The sequence below is a fragment of the Oncorhynchus clarkii genome, chromosome 12, assembly GCF_045791955.1.
Source record: "Oncorhynchus clarkii lewisi isolate Uvic-CL-2024 chromosome 12, UVic_Ocla_1.0, whole genome shotgun sequence".
NCBI classification, from domain to species: domain Eukaryota; kingdom Metazoa; phylum Chordata; class Actinopteri; order Salmoniformes; family Salmonidae; genus Oncorhynchus; species Oncorhynchus clarkii.
The window spans coordinates 38,310,246-38,329,579 of NC_092158.1; the positions used below are offsets into that span (position 1 = coordinate 38,310,246).

Consider the following 19,334-nt stretch of genomic DNA (forward strand, 5'->3'; position numbering starts at 1 on the left):
GGTATACCTGTGAGCTCGACACACACACACACACACACACACACACACACACAATTATATATGTGTTTTTGTGTGATCATTCAGAAGGCTGCCCAGCCGGCGTTGCCAGATGCCCTCCCCTGTCAGAATGTGCATGGAGCTGCATTGGAGAGCGAGACAGATAATCTGCACTTTGCCATGGCCGCACAGTCACGCAGGGCCTTGGCACACACAGTCACACACACACCGGTGCCATCCCTCCTTCCTCACTCCCCCCAGTAACTATCTATCCCACTTCACCGTCTCCTCCTTCCCACCACTTTCAATAGAAAACCAAAGAAGGAAAGCAGCCTTTTAAAATGGTGTCTGGCAGATCCCTTTGCCCAGTAAGCTGTGAGCCTTAATTGCTCCATCTGCGATCGAGAGAGAGGATGAGGGGTGGGGGGGAGGAAGAGGGAGAACGAGAGAAAGAGGGTAAGAGAGAGGGGGGGACTTGGCCCTGTGTACTTTGATCCAGATGTTTTCCAGCGAAAGCCCATCTGAAAATGTATCATTTCTCTCCTATAGGAGCGAGAAGTGACTGGGGCTCACTGGCGTTGGTCAGTGGCAACTGCCTGCCTCGCTCCATAAAACAAACCTCTAACAGAGTCTTGGCAGCGGACGTCCAAAATACGGTTTTTATTTGATTTCTCCCTTTTGGAACCCATTGTTTGGTGTCTGTAAACACTATATGTCTCTTCTGGACGCTTTTAACTTGGTGTGTGTGTAAGTTGCTGACTTGCAGTTGTACTGTGCCACATCTTTTAGTGAGGTTGAGCAAACACTGCCACCCTATGGGTTGGGAAGGAAACTTTAAATATTGGGGGGGAGGTGGTGTGTGTAGTGTGTGTGTGTGGGAGTGAACTTTGTTGACTGACACAAGCAGTGTGTTACCCCTACCCACAGTGCATTCTGAAAGTATTCACACCCCTTTACTTTTTCCACATTTTGTTATGTTACAGCCTTATTCTAAAATGGATTAAAACAAAAATAATCCTCATCAGTCTACACACAATACCCCATAATGACCATGTGAAAACAGGTTTATTTACTTTATTTACATAAGTATTCAGAACCTTTGCCATGAGACTCGAAATCGAGCTCAGATACATCCTGTTTTCGTTGATCAACCTTAAGATGTTTTTACAACTTGTTTGGAGTCCACTTATGGTAAATTCAATTGATTGGACATGATTTGGAAAGGCACACACCTGTCTATATAAAGTCCCATAGTCAGTGCATGTCAGAGCAAAAATCAAGCCATGAGGTCGAAGGAATTGTCCGTAGAGCTCCGAGACGAGATTGTGTCGAGGCACAGATCTGGGGAAGGGTACCACAACATTTCTGCAGCATTGAAGGTCCCCAAGAACATAGTGGCCTCCATCATTCTGAAATGGAAGACATTTGGAACCACTAAGACTATTCCTAAGGCTGGTCACCCGGCCAAACTGAGCAATCGAGGGAGAAGGGACTTGGTCAGGGAGGTGACCAAGAACTCAATGATCAGTCTGACAGAGCAGAGTTCGTCTGTGGAGATGGGAGAACATTCCAGAAGGACAACCATGTCTGTAGCACTCCACCAATCAGGCCTGATTGGTAAAGTGGCAAGACAGAAGCCACTCCTCAGTAAAGGCACATGACAGCCCGCTTGTTGTTTGCCAAAAGGCACATAAAGGACTCTCAGACAATGAGAAACAATATGCTCTGCTCTGATGAAACCAAGATTGAACTCTTTGGCCTGAATGCCAAGCGTCACATCTGGAGGAAACCTGGCACCATCCCTACGGTGAAGCATGGTGGTGGCAGCATCATGCTGTGGTGATGTTTTTCAGGACCAGAGACTGGGAGACTAGTCAGGATCAAGGGAAAGATGAACAGAGCAAAGTACAGAGAGATCCTTGACAAAAACCTGCTCAGGGCCTCAGACTGGGGTGAAGGTTCATCTTCCAACAGGACTACGACACTAAGCACACAGCAGTGGCTTTGGGATGTCCTTGAGTGGCCCATCAAGAGGCCAGACTTGAACCCTATAGAACATCTCTGGAGAGACCTGGAAATAGCTGTGCAGCGACACTCCCCATCCAACCTGACAGAGCTTGAGAGGATCTGTAGTGAAGAATGGAAGACACTCCCCAAATACAGTTGTGTCAAGCTTTTAGCATCATACCCAAGAAGACTCAAGGCTGTAATTGCTGCCAAAGGGGCTTCAACAAAGTAAAGGGTCTGAATACTTATGTGATATTTCAGTTCTTAATTTGTTATACATTTTGCAAACATTTCTAAACAGTTTTTGCTTTGTCATTTATGAGGTATTGTGTGTAGATTGATGAGGGAAATAAACTATTTACTCCATTTTCGAATAAGGCTGTAACGTAACAATGTGGGAAAAGTCAAGGGGTCTGAATACTTTCTGAATGCACTGTATGTGTACGCATCTACCTTAATTACCTCGTACCCCTGCACATCGGAACTGGTACCCCGTGTATATAGTGATCATTATTCCTCCTGTTATTATTAACATTCAGTTATTTTTCTATTTTCCGTGTGTCGACATGGGCCAGCATCCCTGTGGAACGCTTTCCACACCTTGTCGAAACCTTGAAGAGCCAGCCCATGCCACTTAAATATTTTGTCTTGCCCATACACAATCCATGTCTCAATTTGTCTTAGGTTAAAGAAGGAATTTTAAGCCTTGTCTCCTCTCCTACATCTACACTGATTGAAGTGGATTTAACAAGTGACATCGATAATGGCTCATAGCTTTCACCTGGATTCACCAGTCTGTCATGGAAAGTGTTCTTAATGTTTTGTACACCCAGTGTATATATTTTTGGGATGTACAGTAGCTCTTTACTCCTCCTCTCGTGCTTCCCCCCCTCCCTCCCTCCCCTTCTCATCCTCCTCCCATCCCCTCCTCTACCGAAGGATGACCCAGTTAGCGGCGATGCTAGGACTGGCTGGCTGCTCACACTCCCAGAGCAGTGGAGGAACGCGCAGTCAGCAGCAAGGCTAAGACCCGGACGTGGCTCTCAGGAGACATGTGACACCTCCGCAGACACACACACACACACACACACACACACACACACAGACATAGACCTAAACACTTACATACAGTACACGCAGATAGAGTAGGTACACACATACACACACGCTGCCTCAGGGCTGCTCGGTGCAACCTCAACAACAGCCATACACATGAAGCCTCTGAACCCCACAGTAGGCGGGAGTTAGATCCTGCTGTCAATCAATAGCTCACATAGCTAGGCCAATGGGACACCTTTCTTACTCTGATACACTACAGGTAGAAGTCTGCAAGTGTATAAAAAAAGTTTACCAAGGTTAAATGGTGAGTAAAATGTACGTTTTACGGTTTATTAGTCATATGTACAGGATACACATGCTATACACGGTGCAACAAAATGTTTACTTGCAGAAGAACAGTACAATGGGTCATTTTGACAAATAATTCGTATTTTTGAAATCTTTTTGAATCAAGGTTATACCGTGTTATTTTCCTCTGAAGATTGGTAGCGCTCCTATTACATCCAAACGTCATACAATGGCTATCTATACGTGAGGAAATGATTTGATTAACAGCGCATGATAACGAGGTGGTTTAATGTATAGAGCGCAGCTGAGGCGTTTAGGTGTGTGTGTGTGTGTGTGTGTGTGTGTGTGTGTACCACAGATGGTATAAAAGGGTGTGTGTGCCACAGATGGTATAAAAGGGTGTGTGTGCCACAGATGGTATAAAAGGGTGTGTGTGCCACAGATGGTATAAAAGGGTGTGTGTGCCACAGATGGTATAAAAGGGTGTGTGTGCCACAGATGATATAAAAGGGTGTGTGTGATGGTGTACATGGAGGACTCACCACTAATATAGCTGCTTCCATGTAAAGGAAAGCTGATAAAAAAATGCATCAAATACGAGAGGGGTGGATTATTATTTGTGTTATATGTATAACCAACCATGCTATTGAAATAGGTTTGGACAAAACCCTTTCTCCTCTCTTGCCAGCTGTTGTCCAGTGTGTGTTATTGAGGGCAAGCGAGGGTTCAGGGAAGAGTAATCTGTGACCTGTGTTTGACCACCTCTCCCTACCTCTCCAAGGACAACGGAGGAATATGATGCAGTATTTGACTTGGTCCGTGACGGGTCTCCAAAGTGTGTTTCCTTTCCTTTATCATGTAGACGGTATAGTATTTGAGAGGTAATCTGGAGTTGATGTTGAGCCACACAAACTGTTGATGCTATGTTCTATATGAAGTGCCTTGGTGAGAGCTGTAATGTTTTTGCTGTATGGGCAGGTATTTGTGATGTAGAGTGTTGGTTTGGAGCTAAAAATAGCAGTTTTCATAACATATTTAAATCATAAATATTATGATTTTTGAGCCTCGTGCAGTGCAGTGTAGTTAATGTAAAAGCAATGCTGTATCATATCACCAGCATACTAAAGCAATGCCATGGCTATGAATCAGCACTATACTCCTCTACTTTAGTGTTGATGAACTTGAATGCAAGAGCTGTGGCGCCTCTTGGCCCAACGCCAAATCACGTCACCCCCTTGATGACTCATTGGTTAGCTGCCTTGGTGCGTTCCAATTGTAGGAGAGCGCTGTCTGTCTTCCCAGTCCACAGCAGAGAAGCACTCAGTCTTCATCATGAACTGATGGGGTTGGAAGCTCAATATCTTTAAGCAGGTTGTTACTGGTTAATGACATTAACGACACTGCTATTAATGCATTTTTAAGGCATAAATCCTGCGGTGGAAGTTTTACAGCATTGATAGATCTGGAGCTGACGCTGTTAAGGATTCAATCATTTCTATATAAATGCAATCCGATTCATGTTGAACTACATTTGAGCTGACATCATTTAGTCGACTGGTCGATTGTTTAGTCGAAAGCCTGTTGGTCGACCGAGATTTCTTCAGTGTAGCAGTCGTAACGTTAAAAAAACTATGTCATGGTCCACAAGACACCTGTCTGATTCGCACCTGTGTCAGTGTACTTATCCATCGCGGAGGCCATGTGGTACTAACATTTTATATGGTTATATTATGTAAAACGTAATGGTGCAACACTAATAAATCAAATATTATTTTATAACAAATGCGCTTTCTCTCATGTTGGATACGGTCACTGTCCACGGTTCTGAAACATAATCTTCAGTGCGCCTTAGAATTGGCGCCGTTCCCTATGTTGCTACTGTGTGTGCTTAATAGCAACATTAACCAGCCTATTGGGATTGAGAACAATGCAGCAGAGGCAGCAGCATTGATGAGAAAACAGCCCGTTTCTTAGCCTAATTGTCTAAGAAAATTGAGGAGAGAGGAAACCCCAACTTAATTAGGTCTACTGTAAAATCAATAGCCTAACTGTTAAATGTGCCTGGCTTTATAAATCATCCATATAGATCTACATAAATAAGAGAGATCTTGTTTCTGTTGCCTGTTTGAGTGTTTGTTTAAAAGCCTACTGATTCCATAAGCACCAAGCCTCATGCCACGGCAAATTGTCTGATAAAGCAATTTCACCGATTTGGCTGTTTTTAATCTTTGCTATGCTGTAATAAAGGCTTTACTATTTTTTGCCGTTCGAAAAGACTGCTATTACTTATTTATTTGGTGTTGTTTACACTGTTCCAAACAGGCAGAAAAATGATACTGTAATCTGACAGCACCTGTTTGTCACACATAATATACATGCAGCTCTCTCTCATATATCCTCCTTTCTCTTGATCTCCTTCTTATTGGTCTTATTACAGTTATTATGATCACCATAATATTAAGTAATGTCATTGTCATTAGTAGGCTTTATATAGTATCCTTGTATATAACCATCATCGAGCTGTAGGCCTAAGAGCGCGTCCTGTTTAGTCTTGATAGGGTAACTTACTTAGGCTTATTTCAATATATAGGCTACTATATCAATCAATCAATCACTCATTAATTCCTTCATGCCATCACACAGCATATGATACATTCATGCTTTGAAATGCAAACAATAATTTTAGTTTTCAAATTAAATAACAAAGGCTGCTTTCAATAAATAGCCCAAACAATAAATAAACTGCAAATCATGAACGCATGCAACTGTTTTTAGTCTGCTGTAATAAAGGCTTTAAATTGATTTTGTTTTCATTAGAACATACTCTCTGATACATTTATTTATTTAGAGTTACTTACATGGTTCCAAATGGTCAGGAAAATAATAATAATATTGTAATCTAACAGCAACTGTTAGGTACACATAATACTCACGCAAAGCTTGTTCCGATACCCTCAATTTTCTTGATCTCCAGTAGTTTCTACAACTAAGTCAAATGTCTTCCACAGATCTGACTTCCCCTTTCCCTCCTGAGCAACCAGCAAACATTCACCTGTTTCGAGTTTCTTTTCCACGTCCTCTGCATCCATTTTGCGGTTACTCTGTTCGGAGTTTGTTATAACCAATTTATTAATGTGATTGACAGGTCAGGTCCTTTTGGTCACATGCAAGTGATGCTTACATGTTTCACATAAAAAGAGCAAGGGTTGAGAGAATGTTTTTCCTAAAATAATTTGTGATTTCAGTAACATACCCTTTCAGTCCGAAACAAGTAAGAAACTAAATGGCTGAAATGTTGTTGCAGCTTCAGCACGGACAGTGCAATAAACACTTGCTGTGCTGCCTTTTCGCTGCAGTATGGAGGAGAGCGAGACAATGTGTGGCAGTCCCACAGCCACTCGCTGTCAATTTTTTTAACAGTGTTCATCAGGCTCTTTCTTGAGTAATTTGTGTTTAATTATTATTTAATCAAACTGTGTGCTTAAAGCGTCAGACAAGCTCAGTGCATATTTAGTTGATTTTATTCAAACACATAGGGTGTGTGTGTGTCTATATATCTATATATCTATATATATATATATATATATATATATATATATATATATATATACTGCTCAAAAAAATAAAGGGAACACTTAAACAACACAATGTAACTCCAAGTCAATCACACTTCTGTGAAATCAGACTGTCCACTTAGGAAGCAACACTGATTGACAATACATTTCGCATGCTGTTGTGCAAATGGAATAGACAACAGGTGGAAATTATAGGCAATTAGCAAGACACCCCCAATAAAGGAGTGGTTCTGCAGGTGGTGACCACAGACCACTTCTCAGTTCCTATGCTTCCTGGCTGATGTTTTGGTCACTTTTGAATGCTGGCGGTGCTTTCACTCTAGTGGTAGCATGAGACGTAGTCTACAACCCACACAAGTGGCTCAGGTAGTGCAGCTCATCCAGGATGGCACATCAATGCGAGCTGTGGCAAGAAGGTTTGCTGTGTCTGTCAGCGTAGTGTCCAGAGCATGGAGGCGCTACCAGGAGACAGGCCAGTACATCAGGAGACGTGGAGGAGGCCGTAGGAGGGCAACAACCCAGCAGCAGGACCGCTACCTCCGCCTTTGTGCAAGGAGGAGCAGGAGGAGCACTGCCAGAGCCCTGCAAAATGACCTCCAGCAGGCCACAAATGTGCATGTGTCTGCTCAAACGGTCAGAAACAGACTCCATGAGGGTGGTATGAGGGCCCGACGTCCACAGGTGGGGGTTGTGCTTACAGCCAAACACTGTGCAGGACGTTTGGCATTTGCCAGAGAACACCAAGATTGGCAAATTTGCCACTGGCGCCCTGTGCTTTTCACAGATGAAAGCAGGTTCACACTGAGCACATGTGACAGACGTGACAGTCTGGAGACGCCGTGGAGAACGTTCTACTGCCTGCAACATCCTCCAGCATGACCGGTTTGGCGGTGGGTCAGTCATGGTGTGGGGTGGCATTTCTTTGGGGGGTCGCACAGCCCTCCATGTGCTCGCCAGAGGTAGCCTGACTGCCATTAGGTACCGAGATGAGATCCTCAGACCCCTTGGGAGACCATATGCTGGTGCGGTTGGCCCTGGGTTCCTCCTAATGCAAGACAATGCTAGACCTCATGTGGCTGGAGTGTGTCAGCAGTTCCTGCAAGAGGAAGGCATTGATGCTATGGACTGGCCCGCCCGTTCCCCAGACCTGAATCCAATTGAGCACATCTGGGACATCATGTCTCGCTCCATCCACCAACGCCACATTGCACCACAGACTGTCCAGGAGTTGGCGGATGCTTTAGTCCAGGTCTGGGAGGAGATCCATCAGGAGACCATCCGCCACCTCATCAGGAGCATGCCCAGGCGTTGTAGGGAGGTCATACAGGCACGTGGAGGCCACACACACTACTGAGCCTCATTTTGACTTGTTTTAAGGACATTACATCAAAGTTGGATCAGCCTGTTGTGTGGTTTTCCACTTTAATTTTGAGTGTGACTCCAAATCCAGAACTCCATGGGTTGATACATTTGATTTCGTTTGATCATTTTTGTGTGATTTTGTTGTCAGCACATTCAACTATGTAAAGAAAAAAGTATTTAATAAGAATATTTCATTCATTCAGATCTAGGACGTGTTATTTTAGTGTTCCCTTTATTTTTTTGAGCAGTATATATATATATATATATATATATATATATATATATATATATATATATATATATATATATATATATATATATATATATATATATATATATATATATACATATATATATATATACATATATATGCTTAAAAACTTTGAACAAGGTGACTCTCGGTCAACCAAGATTTATTTTAGTCGGGGACAGCCCAAAACTACAAACAGTGCATTCCGAAAGTATTCATACCCCTTGACTTATTCCACAGTTTGTTGTGTTAGTCTGAATTCAAAATAGAAAATAGATTAAATAAAACATATTCTCACCCATCTACACACAATAACCCATAATGACAGTGAAAACATGTTTTTAGAAATGTTTGCAAATCTATTGACAATGAAATACAGAATATCTCATTTACATAGGTATTCACACTCCTGAGTCAGTATTTTGTAGAAGCACTTTAGCAGCAATTAGGGTTGCACATTTTGGGGAATATTCAGAGGTGGAAACTTTCCGTGGGAATTAATGGGAATTAATGGAAATATATGCAAATGTAATATTAATACCATTTCAATATAGATGTTTTTTGCATTGGATATATTTACCATATCATATGGAGACCAAAACATAAACCTTTTACCTTATCATAAGTAGACATAATTGCAAATGATTAAGTCCTTCCAATAAAACAATTTAGTTACGAATTGAACTTTAATTAAATTAGTTGACTCTTCACATGGGATGATTTCACTGAACAACAAAAGAAAGGGAATATTGAATGATCCCCAGTGATCCATCACATCTCCCAAAAATGTTTTCAACATATCTGTAAATCTGTAAATTGAAAGTCTAGAAACTAAAGCTTTGGTTGTCTTCCTCTCAGGCGCCCATGTCTTTTCCCTGGACCTCCTCAATGTTCACCTCTTGAACATCTGACTGAGGCCTCATCTTCACTGTCACTCCTCCTTGTTGAGGATGGCTCGTTGTCAGGCTCAAAAAGCCTGAAATTTGTCCGGATGGCCACCAATTTTTCAACCCTTGTATTGGTCAGCCTGTTGCGTGCTTTGGTGTGTGTGTTCCCAAACAAGGACCAGTTGCGCTCTGAGGCGGCTGATGTTGGTGGGATTTGGAGGATGATTGAGGCAACGGGAAAGAGCCTCAGATTCACAAAGTCCCTTTCACCAGGTGACTGATGAGATATGTTGGCACAACTGCCATATTGCATCTCCATCCCAAAGCCCTTGCTTGGAAGTGTACTTTGCCAGTCTGCCAATAACCTTGCCCTCATCCAGGCCAAGGTGGTAAGACACGGTAGTGATGACACCATAGGCCTTGTTGATCTCTGCACCAGACAGGATGCTCTTAAAAGCATACTTGGGGTCAAACTTGTATGGGTTTCAGGCAGAAGTCTTCATGCTTTTTGATGTACTTCAGAACTGCAGTTTCCTCTGCTTGGAGCAAGAGTGAAGTGGGCAGGGCAGTATGGATTTATTCTCTTACATCTGCAAGCAGAGTCTGAACATCAGACAGGATGGCATTGTCTCCCTCAATCTGTGCAATGGCTACTGCTATAGGTTTCAGGAGTTTCAGGCTGCTTACCACTCTCTCCCAAAATACATCATCCAGGAGGATCCTCTTGATGGGGCTGTCCATATCGGCAGACTGTGATATGGCCATTTATTGGAGAGACTCCTCCCCCTCCAGGAGACTGTCAAACATGATGACAACACCTCGACAATGGGTGTTGCTGGGCAGCTTCAATGTGGTGCTCTTATTCTTCTCACTTTGCTTGGTGAGGTAAATTGCTGCTATAACTTGATGACCCTTCACATACCTAATCATTTCCTTGGCTCTCTTGTAGAGTGTATCCATTGTTTTCTGTGCCATGATGTCCTTGAGGAACAGATTCAATGCATGAGCAGCACAGCCAATGGGTGTGATGTGAGGGTAGGACTCCACCACTTTAGATCAAGCAGCCTTCATGTTCGCAGCATTGTCTGTCACCAGTGCAAATACCTTCTGTGGTCCAAGGTCATTGATGACTGCCTTCAGCTCATCTGCAATGTAGAGACCGGTGTGTCTGTTGTCCCTTGTGTCTGTGCTCCTGTAGAATTCTGGTTGAGGGGTAGAGATGTAGTTAATTATTCCTTGCCCACGAACATTTGACCACCCATCAGAGATTATTGCAATACAGTCTGCTTTCTCTATGATTTGCTTGACCTGCACTTGAACTCTGCATCCAGCAAATTAGTAGATCAAGCATGTTTGGTTGGAAGGGTGTATGCTGGGCGAAGAACATTCAGAAATCTTTTCCAACACACATTGCCTGTGAGCATCCGAGGTGAACCAGTTGCATACACAGCTTGAGCAAGACATTCATCAGCATTTCTCTGACTACGTTCCTCCGTTGAGTCAAAATAACTTCTGATTCCAGGAAGACCATGAGCTGTTGCTTTCGATAAGGTTAATCATAATCACCTCTGACAAAAGTCCATCTACTTCTATTCGAAGTTGCTTATTGTGAGCGCTGAGGGAACTTTATGCACTTGGCCAGATGATTCTGCATCTTTGTTGCTTTCTTGACATATGATTTGGTACAGTATTTGCAAATGTACGCAGTTTTTCCTACATTAGCTGCAGTGAAATGTCTCCACACGTCAGATAGTGCCTGTGGCATTTTCCTGTAAAGATTTTAGTAAATTAGTAAAATAAACAACAAATACAATCCCATGTACAGATGAATAGTTAAGCAGTTAGATTAAACAACTCCTTTGTAAGATAAATGTTTTAAAATGAAACATGTATTGAAACAGGTGAATTAACACTCCTCAGTAAGCAGGCTCAAGCAAGCTAAAACCTACATGGTAGCAAAAACTAACTAGCAGAAATTGTTAACAAGTTAGAAATTATTTAAACACACTTTGCTGTAGGCTACTATTTACTAGTTAATATAAAATATATTCACCCCACCTAGTATTGTAATCAAAACTTACCAGAAAGCATGTAGTCCTTGGCTCAGACAGTGTAGTAGTGTGGGCTCAATAGCATCTCATTAGTTTGCAAGATATTGAGAATCAGCTGTACATGTGATGGAAGAATGCACTGTGCATGCAGAGGGTTGCAATTCCATTGAATTGGGGATAGTTTAACCAAAATATGCCACAAAACCTAGAATTGCCTTATGTGTATACCACAAAAAAAATTCACTGTTATCAGCTAACTTTTTTGATGAATTTAAGCAAAATTCACAGGCTTAACTTCCCATGGAAAGTTTCCGACCGTTTGCAACCCAAGCAGCAATTATAGCTGTGAGTCTTACCACACCTGGATTGTGCAATATTTGACCATTTATTATTTTAAAAATTCTTCAAGCTCTGTCAATTAGGGAGTTGATCATTGCTAGACAACCATTTTCAGGTCTTGCCATAGATATTTGAGTAGATTTAAGTCAAAACTGTAACTCGGCCACTCAGAACATTCACTGTCTTCTTGGTAAGCATCTCCAGTGTACACCTTCCTGTCTCCTCCCCTTCATCTACACTGATTTGAAGTGGATTTAGAAAGTGACATCAATAAGGGATCATTGCTTTAACCTGGATTCACCTAGTCAGTGTATGTCATGACAAGAGCATATGTTCTTAATGTTTTATATGCTCAGTGTATATTTGGGCTAGTGGTTGAGGTTATTGTCCTGCTAATAACTGAATTCATCTCCCAGTGTCTGGTAGAAAGCAGACTGAACCAGGTTTTCCTCTAGGATTCTGCCTGTGCTTTAGCTCCATTACGTTTCTTTTTTATCCTGAAAAACTCCTGTCCTTAATGGCATACTTCTGGATTTTGGATACCATTTATTATGTGTCTGCGTGCAGTTTGAAGGAAGTTGCTAACTAGTGTTAGCGCAATGACTGGAAGTCTATGGGTATCTGCTAGCATAACACGCTAGCAGATACCCTGAAACTCCATCATTGTGCTAACGCTACTTAGCATTGGCTTGCGAAACTATCTCTTAACTTCCTTCTTACTGTACACAGAGACACAAACATTTGACTGATATGATTGTTGTCGTGTTCTCTGATAAAAGTTGGATCTCCTCTCGACCACTCTCCCCCATCTCTCTTTTCTTAAGCAATATATCCATCCTTCCTTTCAGATCGACGCGGTGAGTAAAAGAAGTAAGGAGTCAGAGGCTGCCTTCCTAAGTGTGTACAAGAGATTCATCGATGTCCCAGGTAAGTCTCAGCTCAACCGTGTGTGTGTGTGTGTGTGTGTTTTTGGAATAGAGATTTCACAGGGATTTCCACAGCAGCCAAGGCACCCTAAACAATTCCGGCATGTTTATGAGACACACGTCTCTTGCGCCACACACACACACACACACACACACACACAAACTTCTAATTACTTTTCCTGATGTTCCTGAGACGATGTGCCTCCAGGAGCTTGTGGGGAAAATGAAGGGATGGGAAAGACATGATGATTTCAACACACTGACAGACGCACAGTCACTATTAATACCAGTGTTGTTGTCCATGGAGATCTCCTGGACAGTGTTTTTTCCACCTAACTAAAGCACTGAGGGACTTCCTGGCTAGGCTGACTAATAGTGGGACAGTCAACAGGGGAGGGTGACTGGAGTATGTGTTAGTCTGTGACGGACTGGGATTTCTGAGCTGGCTCGTGTGTGTGTGTGTGTGGCTGTCTGGGAGGCTGTCTGGGAGCCTTGTCTGCCTGCAGTACATTTTCTCCTTGGTGAACCTTATGGAAACACATGCGAACACACACACACACAGGCCTGTAGGAGCAAGCCGGCCTGCTTGGGGAACCACTTAGTACATGCGTAAATTACTGCTGTTGTGGTTTGGACATCCCAGCCCTGCCTAGGATCTCTAAACCACACCACGCATTCACACACAGCTCAAAGCCTACCAAGACAGACGAGCAGCACCTAGAGACCTTTGCCTTGGCTCCCGTACATCAGTCCGTGTTCCAAGTGTGTGTGGGGGGGGAAGTCCAGGAATGTCTGTGTATTATCAGTGTAATCTGGAGCCTGTTCATTCTTGTCTCCACGTCTGTATGTCTGAGGATGAATGATCACTACTCCACTGATTATCACATAGGTGTGTGTGTGTGTGTGATCACACACACCTTAACGTCAGTGTGTATCCACCCCTTGGAGCTCTGCTGAACACACCAGGGAAAATACACACCCTCACACACACCCTACCTGACTCTCACCCTGATGACACTTGGCGGTAGAATGTCAAAGTTGACAGGTGTCTCCACCTACTGTCTTCCCTCTCTAGCCTTCTCATAAAGCCTTTGGAAATATTCACACTGTTCTCACAGTGTTCTGCAGCAGGCTGGAGTGGCTGCACTGAGCAGTTGGCACTCAGTCTCACTCCTTCTGCTCCGAGCACACACACACTCTCTCACTCACTCACACACACACACTCGCTCACTCACACACACACACTCTCTCACTCACTCACACACACACTCACTCGCTCTCATCACTCACACACACACACACGCACGCACACAGAACCTCGCCCATCCAGACAGTGTTGGTGCTGCCACTGCCTAGTGAAGGGACAATCTCCCAGTTCTAAGTTCCAGGGAGGACAGGAAGAGAGATATTCCGACACACACTGTGGTCAGTCCGTCTGTGTTGGAGAGAGTAGCAATGGAGTGGTAGGCACTGGGACTAGGCCGACAGAGACGGGCTAGATGTGATACAGCCCTGTACTGTGACAGCACTCATCACCATAATGTTACATTATGGCCACTCCTGTCACACTGTAGTTCACATTGACTGTCGTTTTTTAATCATATGGGGTCATTCAAAGCACCCTTAACAAGAGAGGATATCATCATAGATAATATTGAAATGGAATTAAAAGATTAGTTCCCCATCCAACCCTTCAAGAATGTCGGTACTACTGTCATTTTTTATGACGAGAAGTCAAAGTGCATTTTCACAAACAAATAAGGATTGGTGTAGCAGGGGAACAGGTTGTCCATGGACAGACCAGAGCTCTTGTTTCAGAGTCTTCGATGAACACTTTGTGTGATGACGCAGGGTGTTAGAACACCGCGCGCCGTTGTTGACATAACAGATCTTTTGATAATGCTGTTGTGTCCTCAGCGGCTTGGCTGGTACTCTAGACTGCTTCTCCCTCCAAGGACGTGGTGGAGATAACTTGGCCCTTGTTTCACGTAACAGAAGGACTATCTTAGTGGGGAGAGGAGTTTATCAGATTCACAAGGCACTGGTGTGTTTGACGTGGTGTGTGCGTCTTCCACAGCGCTTTCAGAAAGTATTCACACCCTGTGACTTTCCACAGTGTGTTGTGTTACAGCCTGAGATTGTTTTGGTCACTGCCGACACACAATACCCCATAATGTCAATGTGGAATTATGTCGGCCTGGAATATATGCTCTTATACTCTCCCTCTCGCTCTTCCTCCTTTTATCTCCCGTTGTTTACCCCTCTCTATCACTCTTTTCATATCCCTCCTCTTCCTCCCCCCTTTCCCTCTCTCTCCCTCCTTCTCTGCTCTCTCTCTCTCAGGGCCAGGGGGGCTAATGTAATCATATGATTACATAATTAACCCAGCTGTCTCATTAAAGAAAATCAACTGGAATTGGGGCATAATTAGTCATACGGCAATTAGTGGCCGCGTCGATGCCGGGCACTGATGAGGCCAGGACTGGCAGCGCCCAACGTGGGGGGTGGGGGGGAGGCGGCGAAGGGTTAGAACAACCTGCCAGTCTCCAAATGCCTCCCATCCCCATCCCCATCACCACAATTTCTGACCTTGATTCAAAAGAGGACCACAATCAGTCATTGACTTTTTCGAGTCATCAGCAATGTGTTTTACAGCTTTGATTTAATTCAGTTTATCAATATATACATTTATCAATCCACCGTTTCCACCACTGTGGGTTGTGCCATTGGCTGAGGACCTATCACAAATAGGCACTGTAGTCAAGAGTGTAGTTGTGCAATATAATAATATAATAATATGTTCTGCAAGGGTGTACATTATTTTCATACAAGCCCGCTTTAGTCTGTTTACAGGAATGTATTGTTGTCCCATGGGTTTCTCTGCCCAAGCCCCAAAGATAAGAAAGTCATCATCATTGTCCTGAATCCTAGCTATCGCCCCTCTTCCTATCTCTATTTTCCTCTCTCATTCATTCTCCCTGCCTCTCCCTTTCTTGCCCTTTTTCTCTCCCTCTCTTCAGCTCCTTTGTCTGGGCTACGTGTGTGTGTGTGTGTGTGTGTGTGTGTGTGTGTGTGTGTGTGTGTGTGTGTGTGTGTGTGTGTGTGTGTGTGTGTGTGTGTGTGTGTGTGTGTGTGTGTGTGTGTGTGTGTGTGTGTGTGTGTGTGTGTGTGTGTGTGTGTGTGTGTGCTGCAACCACAGCAGCGCTGTCTCAGCACTCCTGCTCTACTCTGTACGAATGGGGGCAGCTATACATAGCTCTGCTGCTCTGGCACACACACACACACACAGGACTCATCATCAGTCAGCCTCATGTGACTCGCCCTGGCCACTGCCAGGGACACAAAACCCCACAATACACCTTATTGTTGCAGTGCCTGGATTGATGTTTGAATGGAGTGAGAGGTAGAGGTTAGAGACAGAGAGAGAGAGTGGTAGGGAGGGATGAATGGACGGGTGGGTCTTAGGATCTCCTCAATGAACCGATCTTCAGAACATGCTACACTAATACTAGTCATATATACACCAAGCTGTTCCACTTTGAAAGGCTGCCCTGGTGTCAGACATGCATGGTGGATGTGCATAGTCCAATCCTGTGTAGTCTAATGATTAGTAATGTATATTGTTGATTTGTATAGTGATTAGTGATTTCTTGTGATTTGAGATGCATAATGAGTAGTAACATAAGTGTCCTCTCCCGTCCCATCAGACCCTGTGTCGGCCCTGGAGGCTACCCAGCAGCTACAGCTGAAGGTCCAGAGGATGCACGACATCGAGACGGAGAACCAGAAGCTCCGCGAGACGCTGGAGGGCTACACCCAGGAGATCGCTGAGGTCAAGAACCACGGTGAGACACACACTCTTATTTGGTTTTATTTTGGGTAGATCAGCTTTGATATTGCAGATTGTGGCTTCTATCAATGTAATTGTCTGAAACATTTCCAATCACCCATATCCATTTTATATATATATATATATATATATATATTTTTTTTTTCTTTAATAATTATTATTATTAGGTATATTTTCCTTCACATACTCTTTGTACCTACAGTGCATTAGAAAAGTAATCAGACCCCTTGACTTTCTCCACATTTTGTTACGTTACAGCCTAATTTAAAAATGTATTCAATTCATTGTTTTCCTCATCAATCTACACACAATACCCCATAATGACAAAGAGAAAACAGAAATACCTTATTTACATAAATATATTCAGATCCTTTGCTATGAGACTCGAAATGTAGCTCAGGTGCATTCTGTTTCCATTGATCATCATTGACAACATGATTGGAGTTCACCTGTGGTAAATTCAATTGATTGGACATGATTTGGAAAGGCACACACCTAAGGTCCCATAGTCAGTGCATGTCAGAGCAAAAACCCAAGCCATGAAGTCAAAGGAATTGTCCGTAGAGCTCCGAGACAGGATTGTGCCGAGGCACAGATCTGGGAAAGGGTACAAAACAACTTCTGCAGCATTGAAGGTCCCCAAGAATACAGTGGACTTAATTTTTAAATGGAAGAAGTTTGGAACCAACAAGACTCTTCCTACAGCTGACTGCCCGGCCGAACTGAGGTCAGGGAGGTGACCAAAAACCTGATGGTCAGTCTGACAGAGCTCCAAAGTTCCTCTGTGGAGAAGGGAGAACCTTTCAGAAGGACAACCATCTCTGCAGCACTCCACCAATCAGGCCCTTATGATAGAGTGGCCAGATGGAAGCCACTCCTCAGTAAAAGGCACATGACAGCCTGCTTGGAGTTCGCCAAAAGGCACCTAAAGGACTCTCAGACAATGAGAAACAAGATTCTCTGCTCTGATGAAACCAAGATTGAACTCTTTGGACTGAATGCCAATTATCACGTTTGGAGGAAACCTGTTACCATCACTACGGTGAAGCATGGTGGTGGCAGCATCGTGCTGTGGGGATGTTTTCCAGCGGAAGGGACTGGGAGACTAGTCAGGAGCAAGAAAAAGATGAACGGCGCAAAGTACAGAAAGATCCTTGATGAAAACCTGCTCCAGTGAGCTCAGGACCTCAGACTGGGGCGAAAGTTCACCTTCCAACAGGACAACGGCCAAGACACAACCAAGACAACGCAGGAGTGGCTTCGGGACAAGTCTCTGAATTTCCTTTAGTGGCCCAGCCAGAGCCCAGAGAGACCTGAAAATTGCTGTGCAGACACGGTCCCCATCCAATCTGACAGCGCTCAAGAGGATCTACAGAGAAGAATGGAAGAAACTCCCCAAATACAGGTGTGTTAAGCTTGTAGTGTCATACCCAAGAAGTCTCAAGGCTGTAATTGCTGACAAAGGTGCTTCAACAAAGTACTGAGTAAGAGGTCTGAATACGTATTTAAATATGACATTTAATTTTATTTTATGTATACACATTTTGCACAAAAAAAAGTAAAACCTGTTTTTGCATTGACATTATTGAGTATTGTGTGTAGATTGTTTTTAAATCAATTTTAGAATAAGGCTGTAACGTAACAAAATGTGGACAAATTCGTGGGGTCTGAATTCTTTCATAATGCACTGTATACTGGACGAGAGTGATCAACTGGGTTTGAACCGGTGGGCCACAAAAAATGGTTGGCTTGCTGAGCTAAAGCCATAGGCACTGGGTTGTAGAGGTTATACGCAGTCTGTGGTTGTCAAGCCGGTTGGATATATTGCCAAATTCTCTAAAACAACGTTGGGGGGCGGCTTATGGTAGAGTAGTGAACAGTCAATTCTCCTGCAACAGCTCTGGTGGACATTCCTGCAGTCAGCATGCCAATTGCACGCTCCCTCAAAACTTTGAGATGTCTGTGGCATTGTTGTGACAGAACTGCACATTTTAAAGTGCCCTTTTATTGTCCACTGCACAAGATGCATCTGTGTAATGGTCATGCTGTTTAATCAGCTTCATGATATGCCACACCTTGTCAGGTGGATCGAATATCTTGGCAAAGGAGAAATGCTCACTAAAAGGGAAGTACGTTTGAGCGAAATCAGCTTTTTGTGCGTATGTGACATTTCTGGGATATTTTATTTCAGCTCATGAAACATGGGAACAACACTTTACATGTTGCGTTAATATTTTTGTTCAGTATAGATCCTTTTTAATAATGGCTCACCTCCCCCATAGCCCCTTTTATGACAGTAGCCCCTGGGCAGGCTTTTCAGGTGAAGCCCCATTGTATAGGCCTTTAAAGCCTTCGCTGATTTTTGTCTCCTTTTCAGAATAGCATGTGAAAGAAGTGGAGGAGAAGAGGGGGGGTGGGGGGGGGGGCTGCCCTCTCTGTCTTTGGAATTCCCCTCCCACCAAGAGCTAATTGACCCAGCTCAATAGCGGCAATGTTGTATTTTGCCATTGATTTTCTTTTTTCTCTCCTGTGCTCCGGTTAAGCTGCGGATCTCCCACCTCAGTGGTGGTGGAGTGGAGAATCACCCCCTCTCTCATTCTCTCTCTCTTTTCCATCCCTCTCTTCTTTTCTCTCTCTCTCCCTCTCTCGCGCGCGCATCCTGGCCCAGCCGAGGCCATTGATCCCCTGCAACCTAAATGTTTAAAGTTCAATTTAACAGTTAAGGGGGAAAAGGGCTCAGAGG

General features: G+C 43.6%; 1 protein-coding gene across 4 annotated transcripts in view; it reads left to right on the forward strand.

Moving 5' to 3' along the window:
• The window catches only part of LOC139423154 (homeobox protein cut-like 1), a 247,218-nt gene that overhangs the window by 140,100 nt on the left and 87,784 nt on the right, over positions 1-19,334 (forward strand). For all 4 annotated transcript variants that reach the window (XM_071174851.1, XM_071174853.1, XM_071174854.1 and 1 more), the window contains exons 4-5: positions 12,664-12,742; positions 16,449-16,586. In XM_071174851.1, coding sequence (XP_071030952.1) covers positions 12,664-12,742; positions 16,449-16,586 — 217 coding nt within the window. The remainder of the gene's footprint in view (positions 1-12,663; positions 12,743-16,448; positions 16,587-19,334) is intronic.